Source organism: Streptopelia decaocto (assembly GCF_964273445.1).
Source record: "Streptopelia decaocto genome assembly, chromosome: 7".
Classification (NCBI taxonomy): Eukaryota; Metazoa; Chordata; class Aves; order Columbiformes; family Columbidae; genus Streptopelia; species Streptopelia decaocto.
In genome coordinates, this window is record NC_138661.1 from 49,898,807 (window position 1) to 49,915,526 (window position 16,720).

Below are 16,720 nucleotides of genomic sequence, written 5' to 3' on the forward strand. Positions count from 1 at the left end.
CCATTTGAATATTTCCCCCTTTGCTTTTGAGGAATTCCCCCCAAGTGCTCTCAAGGAAATTCCTACACTGTCTTGCAATAAATTTCCCCTTCAATTTCCAGGATATTTTACTGTAACTTTCTACAATGGTTTCACTTTGCTTTCTGGAAATCCCGCTATTGGTTTGCATGAATTTTCCCTTTTGCTTTGTAGGAACTTTCCCCCAGGCTTTTAGGAAATTTTCTCATTGCCTTCCAGGAAATCAAACCAGCCAAAACCAACACACCCACCTGAACCTGTGAAAGGGGTGTACATCACTTCCACCAAAAAAAAAATTGTATTTAAGGTCAGTAAACACCACAAAACCCCAAAAAACTGGAGCCACAAGAGCCACAGTCAGGACAGAAGGGACAGGGCTGCATGGGACAAGGTATGACTGAAAAGGGCCTGGGATGGGGGAAGGACTCTATGGCAGAGGGACAAGGTAGGATGCACAAGGAGCTGACCCCATGCTGGCTCTTGTCCCCTGCTCCTGAGACTAGTGTCACCCACAGCGAGGGGAGCAGAGGTGTGTTTCTCTAAGTGTATTTATTTATTTTTATTCCTCAATACTGCAATCCGTTTTTCTGTTGATCAGTGATTAATTGATAGGAATTCTGTTTTGAACTCTTACTTTTTTTTGGCCAGCAGCATCTTGCCTGTTTGTCGGGGGTCCTGCAGGGCCATGGTCACTATCTCCTCCCACCTCCCCCCATCTTCTTGACTCAGGGACACGTCCAAGCAGCCAAAAAGCAGCCCCATTCATGCCACCAGCTCCAACATGGTGGAAGAAGAGCTGGAGACTTCAGGAGGAAAAGTCAGTTTTACAAATAAGTTTTTAAAAGCATCCAAAAGGACAAGGAGAGCCATTGACTGCACCAAATTCTTCTCCAGATGCAACCCCACACTACCAACCTGCACCTGCAAGCTACCCAGTTTCAGGGGGCAATTCCTGCAGGCAGAAGGGCAAGCAGAAACACCACTACTTTTATTGGCAAGGTTGGTTTTGGAGACCCTTCCTGTAAATCACAAAGCAGCAAGGAATGGGGCACCTTAAAAAAAAAAGTCTGTTTTAATCCACCCAAGGGAAATCCAGACCAAGAGCAGCATCACAGCACTACGCACAGCACAGACATCTATCATCATCTCTGCACATATTCCTTCCCAGATTCACAGAGAAGTCATTAAGAAAAAAAGAAAAATAAAAAAAATTATTCACATATGCAAAGTAACAAGTAACAAACCAACCACAGAACAATGTTTTTGAAGAGAAAAAGGATGCATCAGAGAAGAAGGTCCTCAACATACAGGTTTTGCAAAAACCTAACCCAAGAACATTAAAGCAGAGGTGGTTCTCTTTTAAACATTAAAAACAGGGAAATTTTTTTAAATGAATTTAAATATACTTTTGAAACACAAACACCAAGGAAGCACCTGGAGAACAAAGCAAAAAGAAGGAATGAAAAGTTAATTTGACTAGTTTAATTTAAACACCAAAGTTGGGTGGATTGCACCAAATGGAATAAATAACGGAGAAGATCGTGCTGGGTTGCCAGATCTCACACTTAAGATCACTTAAACTAGAATTAATTACACAGCCCAAGAGAGTACTGAACAAGGAAGTCCTCTGACAAGCGATGTTAGCTGGGGCGGTGTCCCTTTGACAGTGGGTTGTAGGTGTGAATTTGCCCCCTGCTACCCAACAATGATCACCACCCCAGAGGAGAACGGAATGATGAGGTTTTGTGCTCCAGAGGACTCTACCTCGTAACCATGTACATGGAAACACGTCCTCACACGGGGCGGGAACCCTCTGCCTCTTAAACACCGGCTGGCTCACAAACACACCCAAGTCAAAAAGTCAAACATCTAAGCACAACTCGACATTGTGTTTTCACCTTGCAAGGCAAGCACACAGGGGTAGTATTTCTAGCGTGGCTCCCTGAGGTTGGGCACTGCAGAAGTGGAGCAGGCACCTCCTTTCATGCACCTCGGGCCAGGCTAGAGAGGGAAAAAAAAAATAAGAGGAAAAAAAAAAAATATCGGCTAAACTACACCTGCAAGCACCACTTTATCACCCCAGCGGTGGGCAGGCTGAAGGAATGTAAGTGGTTTTTTGTTGATTGGTTTTCCCTTCCCACAACCTCTGTATTTTTAAAAAAACCCAACAAACAAACAAAACCACAAAATAAAAACACACAAAAAACCCCCCACCATCAACCAATAACACAAAACCAACCAACCAAACCCTGAACAAAAATAACTTGATCCCAAGTTCCTCTCCTTCTCCTGCCTGTCACCAAGCAGTGAAGCGCTTTTGGACATTCATGTGATCCCACAGACATGTTCCCTATAGAGCAGACATCTTGTCTCTGCACCTCACCTGCATGTGCCTGTGACACCTGGTTAGAAGTGACATCCCTTTGTTTTAAAATTTAATTACAAAATCAATAGTAACGATCTCCTTTCCCTTCCTCTGATCTCCAAGTTGTCCATTTAAGCCCAACTCATTTTTGAGAAAGTGAAAAGGGAGAGGTGAAGGTTTCCAGGCCAAGGAACTTGCCAGATCCAGCATCCCCTCTGCTACGTCTCCAGTGGCAATGACATGAGGCCTCTTTACACAGTGCCTGCTCTCAACCTAGGGCCGACAGAACCAAGGAGGGGCTGAGAGGACACAGCTTCCCCTCCATCTCCTCCTCAGACAGCTAGCAACTCCAGGAAGAAAGAGGGAGACTGCAGTGGATGAGGATTCAGGTTATTTCCTTCCCATCCTCCTTCTTCCCCAGGGCTGGGAGGAGACTTCTGGGTCTGCAAGCCCAGTCTGTGCTTACCAGTCCCTAAGAATGACAATCTAAAAACAAACCAAAACCAACCAAACAAAAAAACCAACCCCCCCAAGAAAAGAAAAAAGAAAAAAAGGGCAAAATCAGGTGTCATCCATGGAAGGAGTAGGAGGGGACAGGTTCCAGACTGAGACAGAAAAGGGACTCTCTCCCTCTCTGCATTTGCTTGTCTGTAGATCACATCCCCATGGTGTCCCTATGCAAACCCTTTGTGCTGTTCCTCTGACATCTATTGACACAGATGACAAACACAGGGATGAATTCAGTGCTGCAGAGGGCGGGAGCGTGCACACAGGTGCACCAGGGCTAGGCCCGGTGCTTGGGGAGCATGTCCAGCAGGAACTCTGCAATGCCAATGAAGTAGACGACTTGAGCGATGCCGAAGAGAGGAGCGATGACCAGGGCTCGGCAGTAGGCCCCTTTCAGGAAGGCCATGGGCCCTTCCTTCTGCCAGATCTTCCTGGAGAGAAATGGCACAGACAGGTAAGTGTCCATTCCACCCCTCCACCATGCCAGGAGAGCCTCTGGCCATGCCCTGGCTTTCTTTCTGCCTCACTACAGAGACTAAATCCAGGCAAGCACTGTCACCTGGCACAGCCTCCACAGCAGATCATCCACCATCCCCCATGTACTCTGCGAATGGCCATGCAGGAACATGCCCCATCGCTATGTCTGGCCTGGATCTGGATGTACAGCTAAGATGACACCATGCTTGCATCAAGATGTCCCCCCATTTGAAAGTTGGGGCCAACTCCACCCTCAGTATAGGGCAGATCCAGTTGACAAGAGACTCTGGCCACAACAGCGATACAAAAGTGCTTGTGTTTTGAAACACAGCTAGACCACAGTTTAGCAAAGGGTCAGAGGAGAGAGCAGGTAGGGACAGCCCATCTCTGACAGCACTCCCACAGTCACTGTTCAGAGCAGTCCTGGGAGGAATACGAGACTTAATGCTGTAGGATTTTCAAGCAACAGGGCCCTGGGAGAAACAACCACAGCATTGCCTCCCTTTGCATCAATCAAATCTCCATGTTTTGACTGCTGGGGTTTGGGCAGAAGCATCTAAATATAAACGTTATCTTTATCTTGCTCAAAGTAGGACGTTGTTCTCTTTTACATAGCTATATATACGAACAGTATATATCTGGTCATATATCTATGTATCTATCCATATAGACAGGTAGATAAAAACACAGGTTCAGAGAGAACCTGCAACAGAGAAGCTACTGGTTGTGTCTAGAAGCTGCACTGACTGGCTGGCAGTGGGCAGCAGTAGATGTCGTACATCTGACGTGGTGCCTGGTTCACAAGGAGCCTTACTTGGTGCAGTCCAGGATTCCTGAGTAGGTGTCCTCATTCACTCCTCTCTGCAAGGACTGCAGCCGTGTTTTGATCACTGTGAAGAAAGAGAGAGACAGTGGTGAGCACTGGGAATGTAGCATGTTCTTCAGCAGACAAAAACCACCTTGAGAGTAATGTCTTTGAAACACAGCCAAAACAAGATTACCAAGGACACAGACCATTTTCATATACTTAATCAGCAAAATGGGAAAACAAACCTATTCCTTTAAAAAATAATAAAAGAAAAAGAGAGCCACCCAAAAAACAACCTCCTTCCCCCACTGTGACCACCATTTCCAAGGCTGACTTAAGCTTTAAATGCTTTCAAATTCAGATATCTTTCAGCAAAGTAGAAACTGATTTTCAAATACTCAGCTCCTTCTGGAACAAGTATCTAAAATATATAGTGCTGGTCTTATACTTCTTCACACCTTGGAGCATGTGCAATATTTGGGAGAGAGAAGTTACTTTCTGGTGTTTTTCAAAGCAGAGAAACCAAGGTGGTATTTTAGGTGGGTGCTGTGGAGCACAATAAAAGGCCCAGATATCACGCCACATGGTAACGTGTCTTTCCAGGGGAATATTCATAGTCATTCCTGTGAAGAATGACTGAAATGAATGATGCCCTCCTCCTGACTTACCTAGTGAGTACTGCAAACCTCCATGTAAGCTGTGGCCAAAGGTCAGCTGAAAGAAATATCACCTAAACTGGCATCAGCTCAGACAGCAGAGCTCTCCCGCTGTGTGCTCATGCTGTGAAGAGGCCACCACTGTCACCCTCCTCCTCACCTAGCCCACTTGTGGGCCTCTGACTCCTGCCACTTGGCAGCAGGCCACCAGCACAGGCTACTCGGGACTCACCATCGCAAGGATTGACAGCCACCGCAGCCGTACTGCCAGCCACACATCCGGAGAGGAAGGACACATAGAATGGAGCCTTGACATTAGGGTCTTTCTGGCCCAGCTTGTTCAGGTTTGCAAACAGCGGGAAGTAAACAATGGAGAACGGGACATCCCTGCAGTGGGGAGGAATGAAGGGGAAGAACGAAGAACAAGGATGAGCCAAGCCAGAGTGCGACACCAGCAAACTGAGCAAAGGAATGGCTGCCAGCATTACACATTGGCAGCACAGCCCCAAATGCAATGCAGATATCCCAGGTCTGTGATTGCAATGCAGACATGAGCTGAAACTCAGCAGGGGCAAAACTGACTGCACAAAGTACAATGGGTCCACAGGGGGCATGCAGCCCTGCAGAGTCAGTGGCTTCCCCCTCATTTTTCAACATGCAAACTGAAGACCCCAGCACATTCAGAGGTCAATCTTTTGTCCACTTTTGTTAATTACAAGAGCTTTGTGTCTTGCCCCCACATGTCACCGGGCATTGCTTTAGCTCTGCCTTTGTTAAAGATAGAGGAGAGTCACTCTCTGAAACCCCAGATAAAGTGTGTCAGAGCAGGCACTGGTCCTTGCATCCAATGTGCTCCATGGCCCAGAACCCATTTCGCACTCTGGAGACTCAGGCTGACAGTTTTGCTTTGCTAGCTCACAAGGACTTCTCTACAGCATTAAAATACGGACCACTAGGGAGACAAAAATCTTCCACAGAAAGAAGCAGAATTAAATCTTTCAGTGACAATAAGGTAGCCTTCCTTGCTTCCCTGACCTTCCCTTCTTCAATGCATAAAACCTGTGCACGTAAACCAAATCAAAACAAACCCACACACCCCAAAGCCAACACCACCTTTGCAGACCTGTTTCCTGGATGGCTGGTGCTTTAGATTCAAGATTTGGAACACTGGTGCCCTCCACTCAAGCCCATGCCACCTTACCTTAGTAGCGTGGCTCCCAGGCCCTTGTAGAGTCCTGTGATGCCTTTGGTCCTCAGCAGCTCCCTTGTTATCTGTGTTGCTGTGGTGCGCATTTCCACCACTGGCTCTGCTGACCCCGCCGCAGAGGAAGAGGAGAGCTGGGTCTGTGCTGCCATCAGCTTCTTCTGTGCCGCTGGGGAGGAGCAGAGAGAGCAGTAGTCTGCAGGACGCTCAACAAAAGTCTCTTGCTGCCTGGTGCCACGGGACAAGGAGGAAGAGGCAGATCTCCAGGTGCATTGAAACATACAGACTAAGGCCAGACAGGTGCCCTGCAAGCTGTTGCTTCCAGTCTGTCCATCTCCCTCAGCCTGAGACAACCCAGCTTATCCCAGTCTCAGAGCTGGCAGCTGCCACACCACAACACTGTCTGCTGAACTCTCCTACTGAGTGGTTTTACCTAAGCAGGAGCAGCCTGTTGTGCATGACCTCCGCGGTGCAGAGAGAAGGAGCTACCGTGAGCAGGCAGGTGACGTGCCTGCTTCCAGCTCCATCCCTGAGCTGCCCGTAGGACAAGCTAAAGATTTTCATATATGAAAGAGGTTCAACAGTTCTGTTCTTTGTTTCTTTCCATTGAAAGCAATCATTAAACTGGGGAGTTCCTCAGTCACATTTATAAATGTCACCTCGTTTCCCCCAACCTTTCCAAACTGATGTATTTCTGCTCTTTGGCCAGAAGATGGAGGCAATCCTCTGGCTGCTACTGGCACACCACAGGTCTCTTGCCACACAGAGAACTGGCTGTTCAGAGCAGCAAAAACCTCTTCTGAACCCTCAAACCATAGCTTAATTCCTTCAAACATTTTAAAATAATATGCACAAAGAGGATAAAATCTGCATTAAAAACAGTAAACAGAGGAAAGCAAAAGTAAATCTGTGATTATTCAGGAATGCCACATCAAAGGAGAGATTACAGAACCAATCAGTCCACATTCCAGGAAGGGCCATAAACATGGTATCTAACAGTGTCATGCAGGGCTCCCGGGGAATGAGACCATACCCGGGGCTGACCTCTGGAAGAGATTAAGGTGACAGGAAACTGCTCTTTCCCTCCATGACAGACTCTGGTGTCCATTCTTACTAGATATGCCCCACAGTGTTTCAGACAAAAGGCTCACACTCCCTCCTGCTTCTGCTTGCCAGCTCCTGCCCACAGTCCCAAAAGCCTGACCCCAAACCTCTTCCAAATCCAGCAGGCTGGGAGAATTTTATCTACTGTTTCAGCCAAGACAACTGCTGCTTTTATCAGGAGACAAAAAAAGGGAGAGTAAGAAGGGAGATAAGTCATTTGGAAAGGACACATCCCCTTGAGAAGCTTTTAGGGAGATGCTACAGGCAGGTAGAAGAGAGAGAATAGGTATCAGAAAACATAGAGATGGAGGAAGCACCACAGAAGAGCACTGAAGGATGCCAATTCCTTCTTGGGTGTACAGTAACTAACAAGTTTTAATCACGCTCAAGTTGACCATGCAGTCATCTCTCCTGTCTCTCTCTGTCCACCAGCAGCATTTCCCATTTCACTTGCCAAGCCTATTGCTTTGAGCAAAAAAAATCATCACCTTTTGCAGCTGCAAGGGCCTCTGCAACACATTGTGGTTTAACCCCACCTGGCAACTAAGCACCATGAAGCCACTCACTCAACACGCCCTCTCCCACAGTGAGATGAGGAGGAGGATGGAAAAAAAGTAAAACTCGTAGGTTGAGATAAAGACAGTTTAACAGGACATCAAGGGAAGAGAAATTATTAGGAAAAAAAAAATTAATTCTATCCTACCGAAAACCAGAACAAAAGCCAGGTGAGGGTGGGGGAAAATGAGCTAGGAAGAAGAGGAGAAACTTCTGCTACATCCTGAGATACCTCTGACATGGGAGAGCAGGGAGAAGAAAAAGGGTTTTCTCTGTTCATTCCTTCCCCCTCTGCCTTGATAGCCCAGACCTAGCCCTTTCCCCTCTGCCTGCACAGGGAAGAGAAAACCACATACCAATTCGCCCCGCATCCTGCAGCTGGATTTTGAGCATCTCCATGGGAGTGGTGACAATGACCTGGCAGGTACCTGCGCCGCAGCCTGCCAGCATCTCCCTCAGCAGTGTCAGCTTTTTCCTGCCCGAAGAAAAGAGTGAAAGAGTCAGTCAGAGGAGATGGCCTGAAGTAACACTGGGACAGCCAGGTGAAGGGGACGTGGGGCACACCTCTGACCTTGGGGGTTACAGGAGAGGTAGCCCAGGGGATGGGGAAAACCTGCTAGGCTTGACAGTTTAGCATATCCGAGGCTTGGCACCAGTGCCAGCATCACCTGATCTGGAGGGAAAGACCCATTTTGGCCCCAGAAACAGAATATTCAGAAAAAGCCACAAACCCAGCCAGAACAGCCCCAGCCCGGAGCACACAACCCTATTCATCCCAAAACAGAGAGCTGCAGCTCTCTTCCAGCCTGGCATTGCCCCCAGTCAGGGGGCTATAGCTTCAGAGGGCAGCAGAGGACCTGAGCATTAAGAGGCATAAGCTGCTTTCCTTCTGCCAGCCTAGTCCTTTAGACACTGTCAACGTCCCCACAAACAAAGAGAGACAACAGAGCAAAAATCAAGGGAGGAAAACATTTGAGTTGCTGTTTTGGAGTTCTCTGACAAAAGCAAAATAAACAAACAGCAAATGTGAGAGTCAAGGAGGCAGCTTCCCTGTGGTTAGGTGATTCTTCACCTCACCAGCCTTTCCAAACCTTAAAAAGTAGCTTTGGCACTAAACTGGTCCTGCCTGAGGGACAAGGGATGGGATGGACCCCCAGAGCAACGCAGCTTTGTACATCCTCTGCACTAGAGAGCAGGGATTATCAGTGACATGTTCTTGCCTAATGAAACGCAGGATTTCATAGCTCCCCCCATCCCAAAGCCATGAAACAGCCCAGCTAAGACTAAAAAGAGGAACTTAGGATGCAAATGCTCGAAAAGCCTCTATTTTCAGAAACCGAGGGGTTTTCACCCTGTAGTATATGTCAACCCTTTGCACCAGAAAACACTGACTTGATTAAAAATAAAAATGCCTTTGATCTGCTATTTTCCAAAAGGATGGGGAAAAGAAGCATTTATAAATCACACATCTAGAGGGAAACAGCCTCCTCTTTTTTCTGTTTGAAATACAAGTACTATTTTTACTCCCCTCATCCCTGCTCCTGCAGCAATACCTCATCTTAACCTATTCAAGGCAAGTTCCCAGGCCATGGCAAAAGCAGTCCCACAATTATATACCCTATTCCCTTGGAAAACCAACCCATGCTCCCTTACCAGGGTTTTTATATGCACACACACAGAGCACAGCTGTGGCACTGTGGGCCAGTGAAGAAATTTCAATGCCAGCCCTACAGGAAAGGGAGGGGAGATGTGCTGTAATCCTGACAGCCCACCACGTCAGCTGTGCTGATTTCACCACCTCTCATCTTCTCCAGGGAGGATATGAGAGTAGGGGATTAGAGGCACAGAGCCACAAAAGAGATTACCAGTGACTAAATATAGAGCTCTCCCATGAGGCTAAACAGAGGAACATTTTACAGTCTGCCTTTTCCAAATTCCTCCATAGATGAGAAGCTGCAAAAAACAATCCCTCCTGTGGAATTACCCACATGGGCACTGAAGTGTGCACAGCAAGCTTTCCTGAAGGCATGCAGGTATCAGCGTGTGCAAATCCAGAGGTCCGCCCAGCACTGAGGCCTGGAGGTGGCCCACTTGCATGTCCTGGGCAGCCTGATGCACAGTGCCAGTCTCTGCACAGCTCAATACAGTCAGCAGCAAGGCTGCACAATCCCTAGCCCAGCCATGGAAGGAAGCAAATCACCCAAAGGAGCTGGCTGCCAGTGCCCCTCTACAGCAGAGCAGATCATTTCCCACTTCAGCAAGAGCCCTGGAGCATCCCTGGAGTATGTCTCCCAGCTTTTATTCGGGGCAACCACTTTGATACCCAGTTCAAAAGATCAGAAAGATTTGACCTACATGTTTATCTGTGGACCATTATCCAAGACAACAAATGTCAGTCTGGCTTGATTGAACTCCATGGAGCTATGTCAGTGTGACCCAGCAAAGGATTTATATGTGTGGTTGTATTTTAGAGATGTCAAACAGGTACATCAAAAGCACCTAGAACAAGAACTTTTAGCTTGTATTTTGCATATCCTGGGAACTGGGGAGAGTCCAATAAAAAATAGCCGAAGATAAGAAACTCTTTTGTCAGGTTTAAAATTTGCCATAAAGGGGTCAAACTCCCTTTTCAAAATCTCACTAGTCTTCATATAAGACGAGTTTGAAAACAGTTCATCTCTAAATGAAAAAGGGGTTTAAATATTTAAGGCACCACATGCCTTTTCCTCAGTGGTTTAAAAACTGGCACATCTCAACTAACTTCAAAAGCTGCAACACCAGCAAGGATCTGGTCCTATAAAAGCAGAAACCATCTTTTATCACAGCAAGAGGGTGTTAAATATAACATATACACAACAGCCTCAAATTCTGTACTGGCAGAAATCAGTTGTTCCACTTTTTTAACTGACATGCAATTTATTAGTGACACATGAACAATGTCAAATGGGAAGGGGAGACGATTCATGCTCAATCAAAATTAAACTTTAAAACTAGAGCTGAAAAGTAAGAAAATAAAAAAGCGGGAATTAGAGGTTTATGGAGGGCTTTTCAAGAGCAATGCATCAGTCCAAAGTCAGAATCTCTGAAAGCATCGGTATATTGATGTCACATGGGAGCAGAATAGGATTTTTTTCAAGTTTCTGAAAAATTTCAACCATGTACGAATTGACTGTGCTTGGGCAGGGACCAAAACCAGTCATTCTGGAATAAGAATGACAAGATTTCCAAAGATGGGAAATCTTTGAACTATGGAAACATCCATACAAAGCCACGTTTTTATTTGCTGCCCAAGAAGCTACTGTCACCAGCTTGCTTGTCACCTTCCTCACACATAAAATAACTTCTGCCTTCAGTCTGTCAACCCAACAGATCGTAGAAAGCTCCCCAAGAGTTTCAAACCAGCGTCAGCTGCTTTCAAACAATTTAAATAGTGGGTCTGTGATATGGATCAGGGGATCAATATACAGAAGCCATCCTTCAAAGGGAGGGCTACCTGTCTGCCACAGCCACACAGGGACATGCACACAAACTGCCAGTCAGTCCCTTTAACTCAACCCCTGATCTTCCAAGAGAGAACTGCAATCACACTTCAGAAAAGCAGGAGCTATGATGCTGGGAAATATAAAAGCAAGAAAGTTCCCATTACAAACTCCCTCTCACTTCTAGTGCCGGCTCAAAAATGCCTCAGACAAGCAAAACAAAGCACTCATGTAAGCCAGATCCACCTCAAAGTAGATTAAACATCGCTCTGGCAGACATTACTGCAGATACGGTACAACCTACCTCTGGCTGCAGGAGCTCTGTGTTGCACATTTTGACTAAATCACAAGGATGGTGACTCTGTGCGGGCACATATTACATCAGGTTTGCCTTGGCATGAGATCCTAAGTGTTTTGTTTCAATACAAATGTCTGAGGAAGTGAACAATGGACAGGGCACCAGGGCTGGGCACACTGAACACAGGCACAACCTGTGTTTTGTCCCAAGACATACACCAGGAATGGAAACAAAGGCAATGCTCCTCTCAGGTGTGTATTCTGTGATTAAGAGCAGCCTCACAATCACAGGCCCTGGTTGTCATGGTGGGATTTTAACTTCCCTGATGTCTGCTGGAAGGACTGATCAGCCAGCCAGCCACAGTCCAGGAGGTTCCTCCAGTGCATTGAAGATAACTTTCTTATGCAAATGGTGGAGGAGCCGACTAGGAGAGGTGCACTGCTGGATCTCATCCTCACTAACAAGGAGGGTCTGGTTGAAGCAGTAAAGGTTGAGGGCTGCCTTGGTTGCAGCGACCATGAAATGGTGGAGTTCAGGATCTTGTGCGGCAGGAACAGAGTAGCAAGCAGAATTGCAACCCTGGACTTCAGCAGGGCAAACTTTGGCCTTTTCAAGCAATTGCTAGAGAAAATCCCATGGGCAAGGCTGCTTGAAGGTAAAGGGGCCCAAGGTAGTTGGTTAATATTCAGGGATTTCTTCTACCAAGCTCAAGATCAGAGCATCCCGACACGTAGGAAGTCAAGGAAGGGAGCCAGGAGACCTGCGTGGCTAAACAGGGAACTGCTGGGTAAGCTCAGGTGGAAGAGGAGAGTTTATAGATCATGGAAGGAGGGGCTGGCCACTTGGGAAGAATATAAGGCTGTTGTCAGGGGATGTAGGGAGGCAACTAGGAAAGCTAAGGCCTTGTTAGAATTAAAGCTGGCACGAGAGGTCAAGGACAACAGAAAGAGCTTTTTCAAATACGTGGCAGATAAAACTAACACGAGAGGCAACGTAGGCCCACTGATGGGTGGGTGCCCTGGTGACAGAAGCTACAGAGAAGGCAGAGTTACTGAATGCCTTCTTTATTTCTGTCTACTCTGCTGGAGGCTGTCCTGAGGAGTCCCGTACCACTGAGGCTCCAGAGGAAGTCAGGACAGTGCAAGAATTTGCCTTAGTTGATGAGGACTGGGTTAATAAACAATTAGGCAATCTGAACATCCACAAATCCATGGGCCCAGATGGGATGCACCCGCGGGTGCTGAGGGAGCTGGCTGACGTCATTGCTGGACCACTCTCCATCATCTTTGCCAAGTCTCGGGAGACGGGAGAGGTGCCTGAGGACTGGAGGAAAGCAAATGTCACTCCAGTCTTCAGAAAGGGCAAGAAGGAAGACCTGGGTAATTATAGACCAGTCAGCCTCACCTCCAGCCCTGGGAAAGTAATGGAACAGCTTATCCTTGTTACCATCTCAAGGCATATCAAGGATAAGAGGGTCATTAGGGGCAGTCAACAGGGCTTCACCAAGGGGAAGTCGTGCTTGACCAACCTCATTGACTTTTATGAAGATATAATAAGGTGGATAGATGATGGCAGAACGGTGGATGTGGTCTACCTTGGCGTCAGTAAAGCATTTGACACAGTCTCCCACAGCATTCTCATAGTTGAACTGAGGAAGTGTGGTCTGGACGATCGGTTAGTGAGGTGGACTGCGAACTGGCTGAAGAAAAGAAGCCAGAGAGTTGTGGTCAATGGGGCAGAGTCCAGTTGGAGACCTGTATCTAGTGGAGTGCCTCAAGGGTCAGTACTGGGGCCAGTACTATTCAATACATTAATCAATTACTTGGATGAGGGACTAGAGTGTACTATCAGCAAGTTTGCTGATGACACTAAGCTGGGAGGAGTGGCTGACACGCCAGAAGGCTGTGCTGCCATCCAGTGAGACCTGGACAGGCTAGAGAGCTGGGCGTGGAAAAATTTAATGAAATATAACAAGGGCAAATGTAGAGTATTGCATCTGGGCAGGAACAACCCCAGGTTCCAGTATAAGTTGGGGAATGATCTATTAGAGAGCAGTGTAGGGGAAAGGGACCTGGGGATCCTGGTGGACAGCAGGATGACCATGAGCCAGCACTGTGCCCCTGTGGCGAAGAGGGCCAATGGCATCCTGGGGTGTATAAGAAGGGGTGGTTGTAGGTCGAGAGAGGTCCTCCTTCCCCTCTACTCTGCCTTGGTGAGACCACATCTTGAATACTGTGTCCAGTTCTGGGCTCCTCAGTTCAAGAAGGACAGGGAACTGCTGGAGAGAGTCCAGCGTAGGGCAACCAAGATGATTAAGGGAGTGGAGCATCTCCCTTATAAGGAAATGCTGAGGTAGCTGGGTCTCTTTAGTTTGGAGAAGAGAAGACTGAGGGGTGACCTTATTAATGTTTACAAATATACAAAGGGTGAGTGTCACGAGGACGGAGCCAGGCTCTTCTCGGTGACAAACAATGGTAGGACAAGGGGTAATGGGTTTAAGCTGGAACATAAGAGGTTCCACTTAAACTTGAGAAGAAACTTCTTCTCAGTGAGGGTAACAGAACACTGGAACAGGCTGCCCAGGGAGGTTGTGGAGTCTCCTACTCTGGAGACATTCAAAACCCGCCTGGACACGTTCCTATGTAGCCTCATCTAGGTGTTTCTGCTCCGGCAGGGGGATTGGACTAGATGATCTTTCAAGGTCCCTTCCAATCTCTCGCATTCTGTGATTCTATGAAACAGCCCATCTCTAGCTCCCTTTAGATTAACGGCTGGAAGTGCATTTACTTTCCGGCTGAACTTTGATATCTACAACTTCAACGCACTGCAGTTCCCTGAGCCTTTGTGTGCTAAACAGAATCACCCCCTCCCGACAGCTATCCCTGCATGAGCACAGTGAGATCATCAACTCTTAGCTGGCTCTTTCTCTAGCAGAAGGGCTGGATTGACCTACAAGTACCAGTGGGCTGGATGAGGGTTATCTGCATTAAGTGTGTGGACATCCAGTAGATAGCTACAGGAGAGGATGCCTTGGCCCACAAGGGTTCCTGTCAAGTGAATGATCAAAGTACACCGGGTGACACAAGGTGACACAGCAGCTCAGCACCAGGACTAGCAGTAGCATTCCTCCTTCCTAAATCCAGAGCACCACTTTACAGCTTGTTTATGAGCATTTTGCAGCTCAAGGATCAACCAGGCCATGCAATAACAACTTAAAAAAATTCCACAGATGAGATGGTCCAAGTATTTTAGGAGAGTCTGAAAGAGGAGTAGATGACGGAAAGAGCCCTGGGGAGACACATCAGCTGAGAAGGCAATGGAGAACAAGCTCCAGTCTCCCCATCTGCATGGGAGAGAAAGATAAGTGCCTTGCTTGTCTCAGGATTTCAGTTGGCTATTTCTCTTCTCTGAGCAAAGCTATTAGGTTGGTGCAAAAGTAACTGCTGTTTTTGCATTGTTGAAATTTGCTGTTTCATATTAGATAGATTCTTAAATATACATGGTTATGTTACACATAATTTTAATGTGCCTTTCTCACTTTATTTTTTTTTTGCTAATGATTACTTGCTGTTTATTTTATATTTACTTTAGACTTTGGAAATAATGGTAGACAAAAAGCAAACTCAAGTGTTTTTCTTATGAGAGTTCGTAAAGCAGCAGAGACAACTTGCAACATCAGCAACGCGTTTGGCCCAGGAACTGCTGATGAACATACAGTCAGTGATGGTTCAACAAGTTTCACAAAGGAGACCAGAGCCTTGAAGATGAGGAGTGTAGTGGCGGCCATCAGAAGTTAACAGGGACAAACTGAGAGCAATCATCAAAGCTGATCCTCTTACAACTACACAAGAAGTTGCCAAAGAACTCAACATCAACCATTCTACGGTCATTTGGCAGTTGAAGCAAATTGGAAAGGTGAAAAAGCTCAGTAAGTGGGTGCCTCCGGAGCTGACCGAAAATCAAAGAAATCATCATTTTGAAGTGTCATCTTCTCTTCTGTGCAACAACAGCAAACCATTTCTCGATCAGATTGTGACATGCGATGAAAAGTGGATTGTATACGACAACCAGCAATGACCAGCTCAGTGGCTGTACCGAGAAGAATCTCCAAAGCATTTCCCAAAGCCAAACTTCCACCGAAAAAAGGTCATGGACACTGTTTTAATGGTCTGCTGCTGGTCTGATCCACTCCAGCTTTCCGAATCCCAGCAAAACCATTACATCTGAGAAGTCTGCTCAGCAAATCAATGAGATACAGCAAAAACTGCAACACCTGCAACCAGCATTGGTCAACAGAAAGGGCTCAATTCTTCTCCACAACACCACCCAACCACATGTTGCACAACCAACGCTTCAAAAGTTGAACAAATTTGGCTACAAAGTTTTGCCTCATCTGCCATATTCACCTGACCTCTTGCCAACTGACTGCCACTTCTTCAAGCATCTCGACAACTTTTTGCAGGGAAAATGCTTCCACAAGCAGCAGGATGAAGAAAACTAATTCTAAGAGTTCGTCAAATCCCGAACCACAGATTTTTATGCTACAGGAATAAACAAACTTATTTCTTGTTGGCAAAAATATGTTGATTGTAATGGTTCCTATTTTGATTAAGGGTTATGATGATTTAAAATTCACAGTCGGAAACTGCAATTACTTTTGCACCAACCTAATACAAGGAAGGAGGAAGCAAAAAGGAAGAACATTTGCTGACATCAGCAAGGACACAGTTAATGCAATCTTGCTGGTCTTCCTAGGAATCTGAGCTTCTAAGTCAGCAAATTGCCAGTCTTTGCTCCAGAACAGCAAAAAAAAACAAAGGTCAAGACTAAAGAGGACAGAACATGTATAAGAATAACACCCCTTTGAGAAGAACAGCCGGATAATCATCTAGGGACACTGCAGAGTTTTTATGAGCAAGGAATCGCTTTTGTAAGAAGCCATGAGACACCTTCTACCACAGCCAAGACAGAGTATTTAACCAAGAACCTGAAAAATAAACAATGGAACCTGGCAAACATATGCCAAACACAACAGCTGTCTGTCTGGCACTCAGCACTTTGGAGATAAACATGAAACCCTGTAAGACACTTTAAAGGGACTGTTTTTTAAGAAGTGTTTAACATCCACATTCAAAGAGGACATAAAAAGCAGGCAACACATCTATCAAAGAGACCTCACACACTGAGCATCCAAAAATCAACAATGTACTTTAAATGCACACTGGTGTACTACTGATTTAGGTTGCCTT

At 46.4% G+C, this 16,720-nt stretch overlaps 1 protein-coding gene across 7 annotated transcripts in view; it reads right to left on the reverse strand.

Annotated features, from left to right (window-relative positions):
• Window positions 1-297: 297 nt before the first annotated feature.
• The window catches only part of SLC25A22 (solute carrier family 25 member 22), a 55,774-nt gene continuing 39,351 nt past the window's right edge, over window positions 298-16,720 (reverse strand). For all 7 annotated transcript variants that reach the window (XM_082058964.1, XM_082058966.1, XM_082058970.1 and 4 more), the window contains 5 exons: window positions 8,051-8,169; window positions 6,033-6,204; window positions 5,064-5,218; window positions 4,182-4,257; window positions 298-3,321 (listed from right to left, as the gene is read on the reverse strand). In XM_082058964.1, the coding sequence (XP_081915090.1) occupies window positions 3,168-3,321; window positions 4,182-4,257; window positions 5,064-5,218; window positions 6,033-6,204; window positions 8,051-8,169 (676 nt within the window). In that variant the 3' untranslated portion in view covers window positions 298-3,167. The remainder of the gene's footprint in view (window positions 3,322-4,181; window positions 4,258-5,063; window positions 5,219-6,032; window positions 6,205-8,050; window positions 8,170-16,720) is intronic.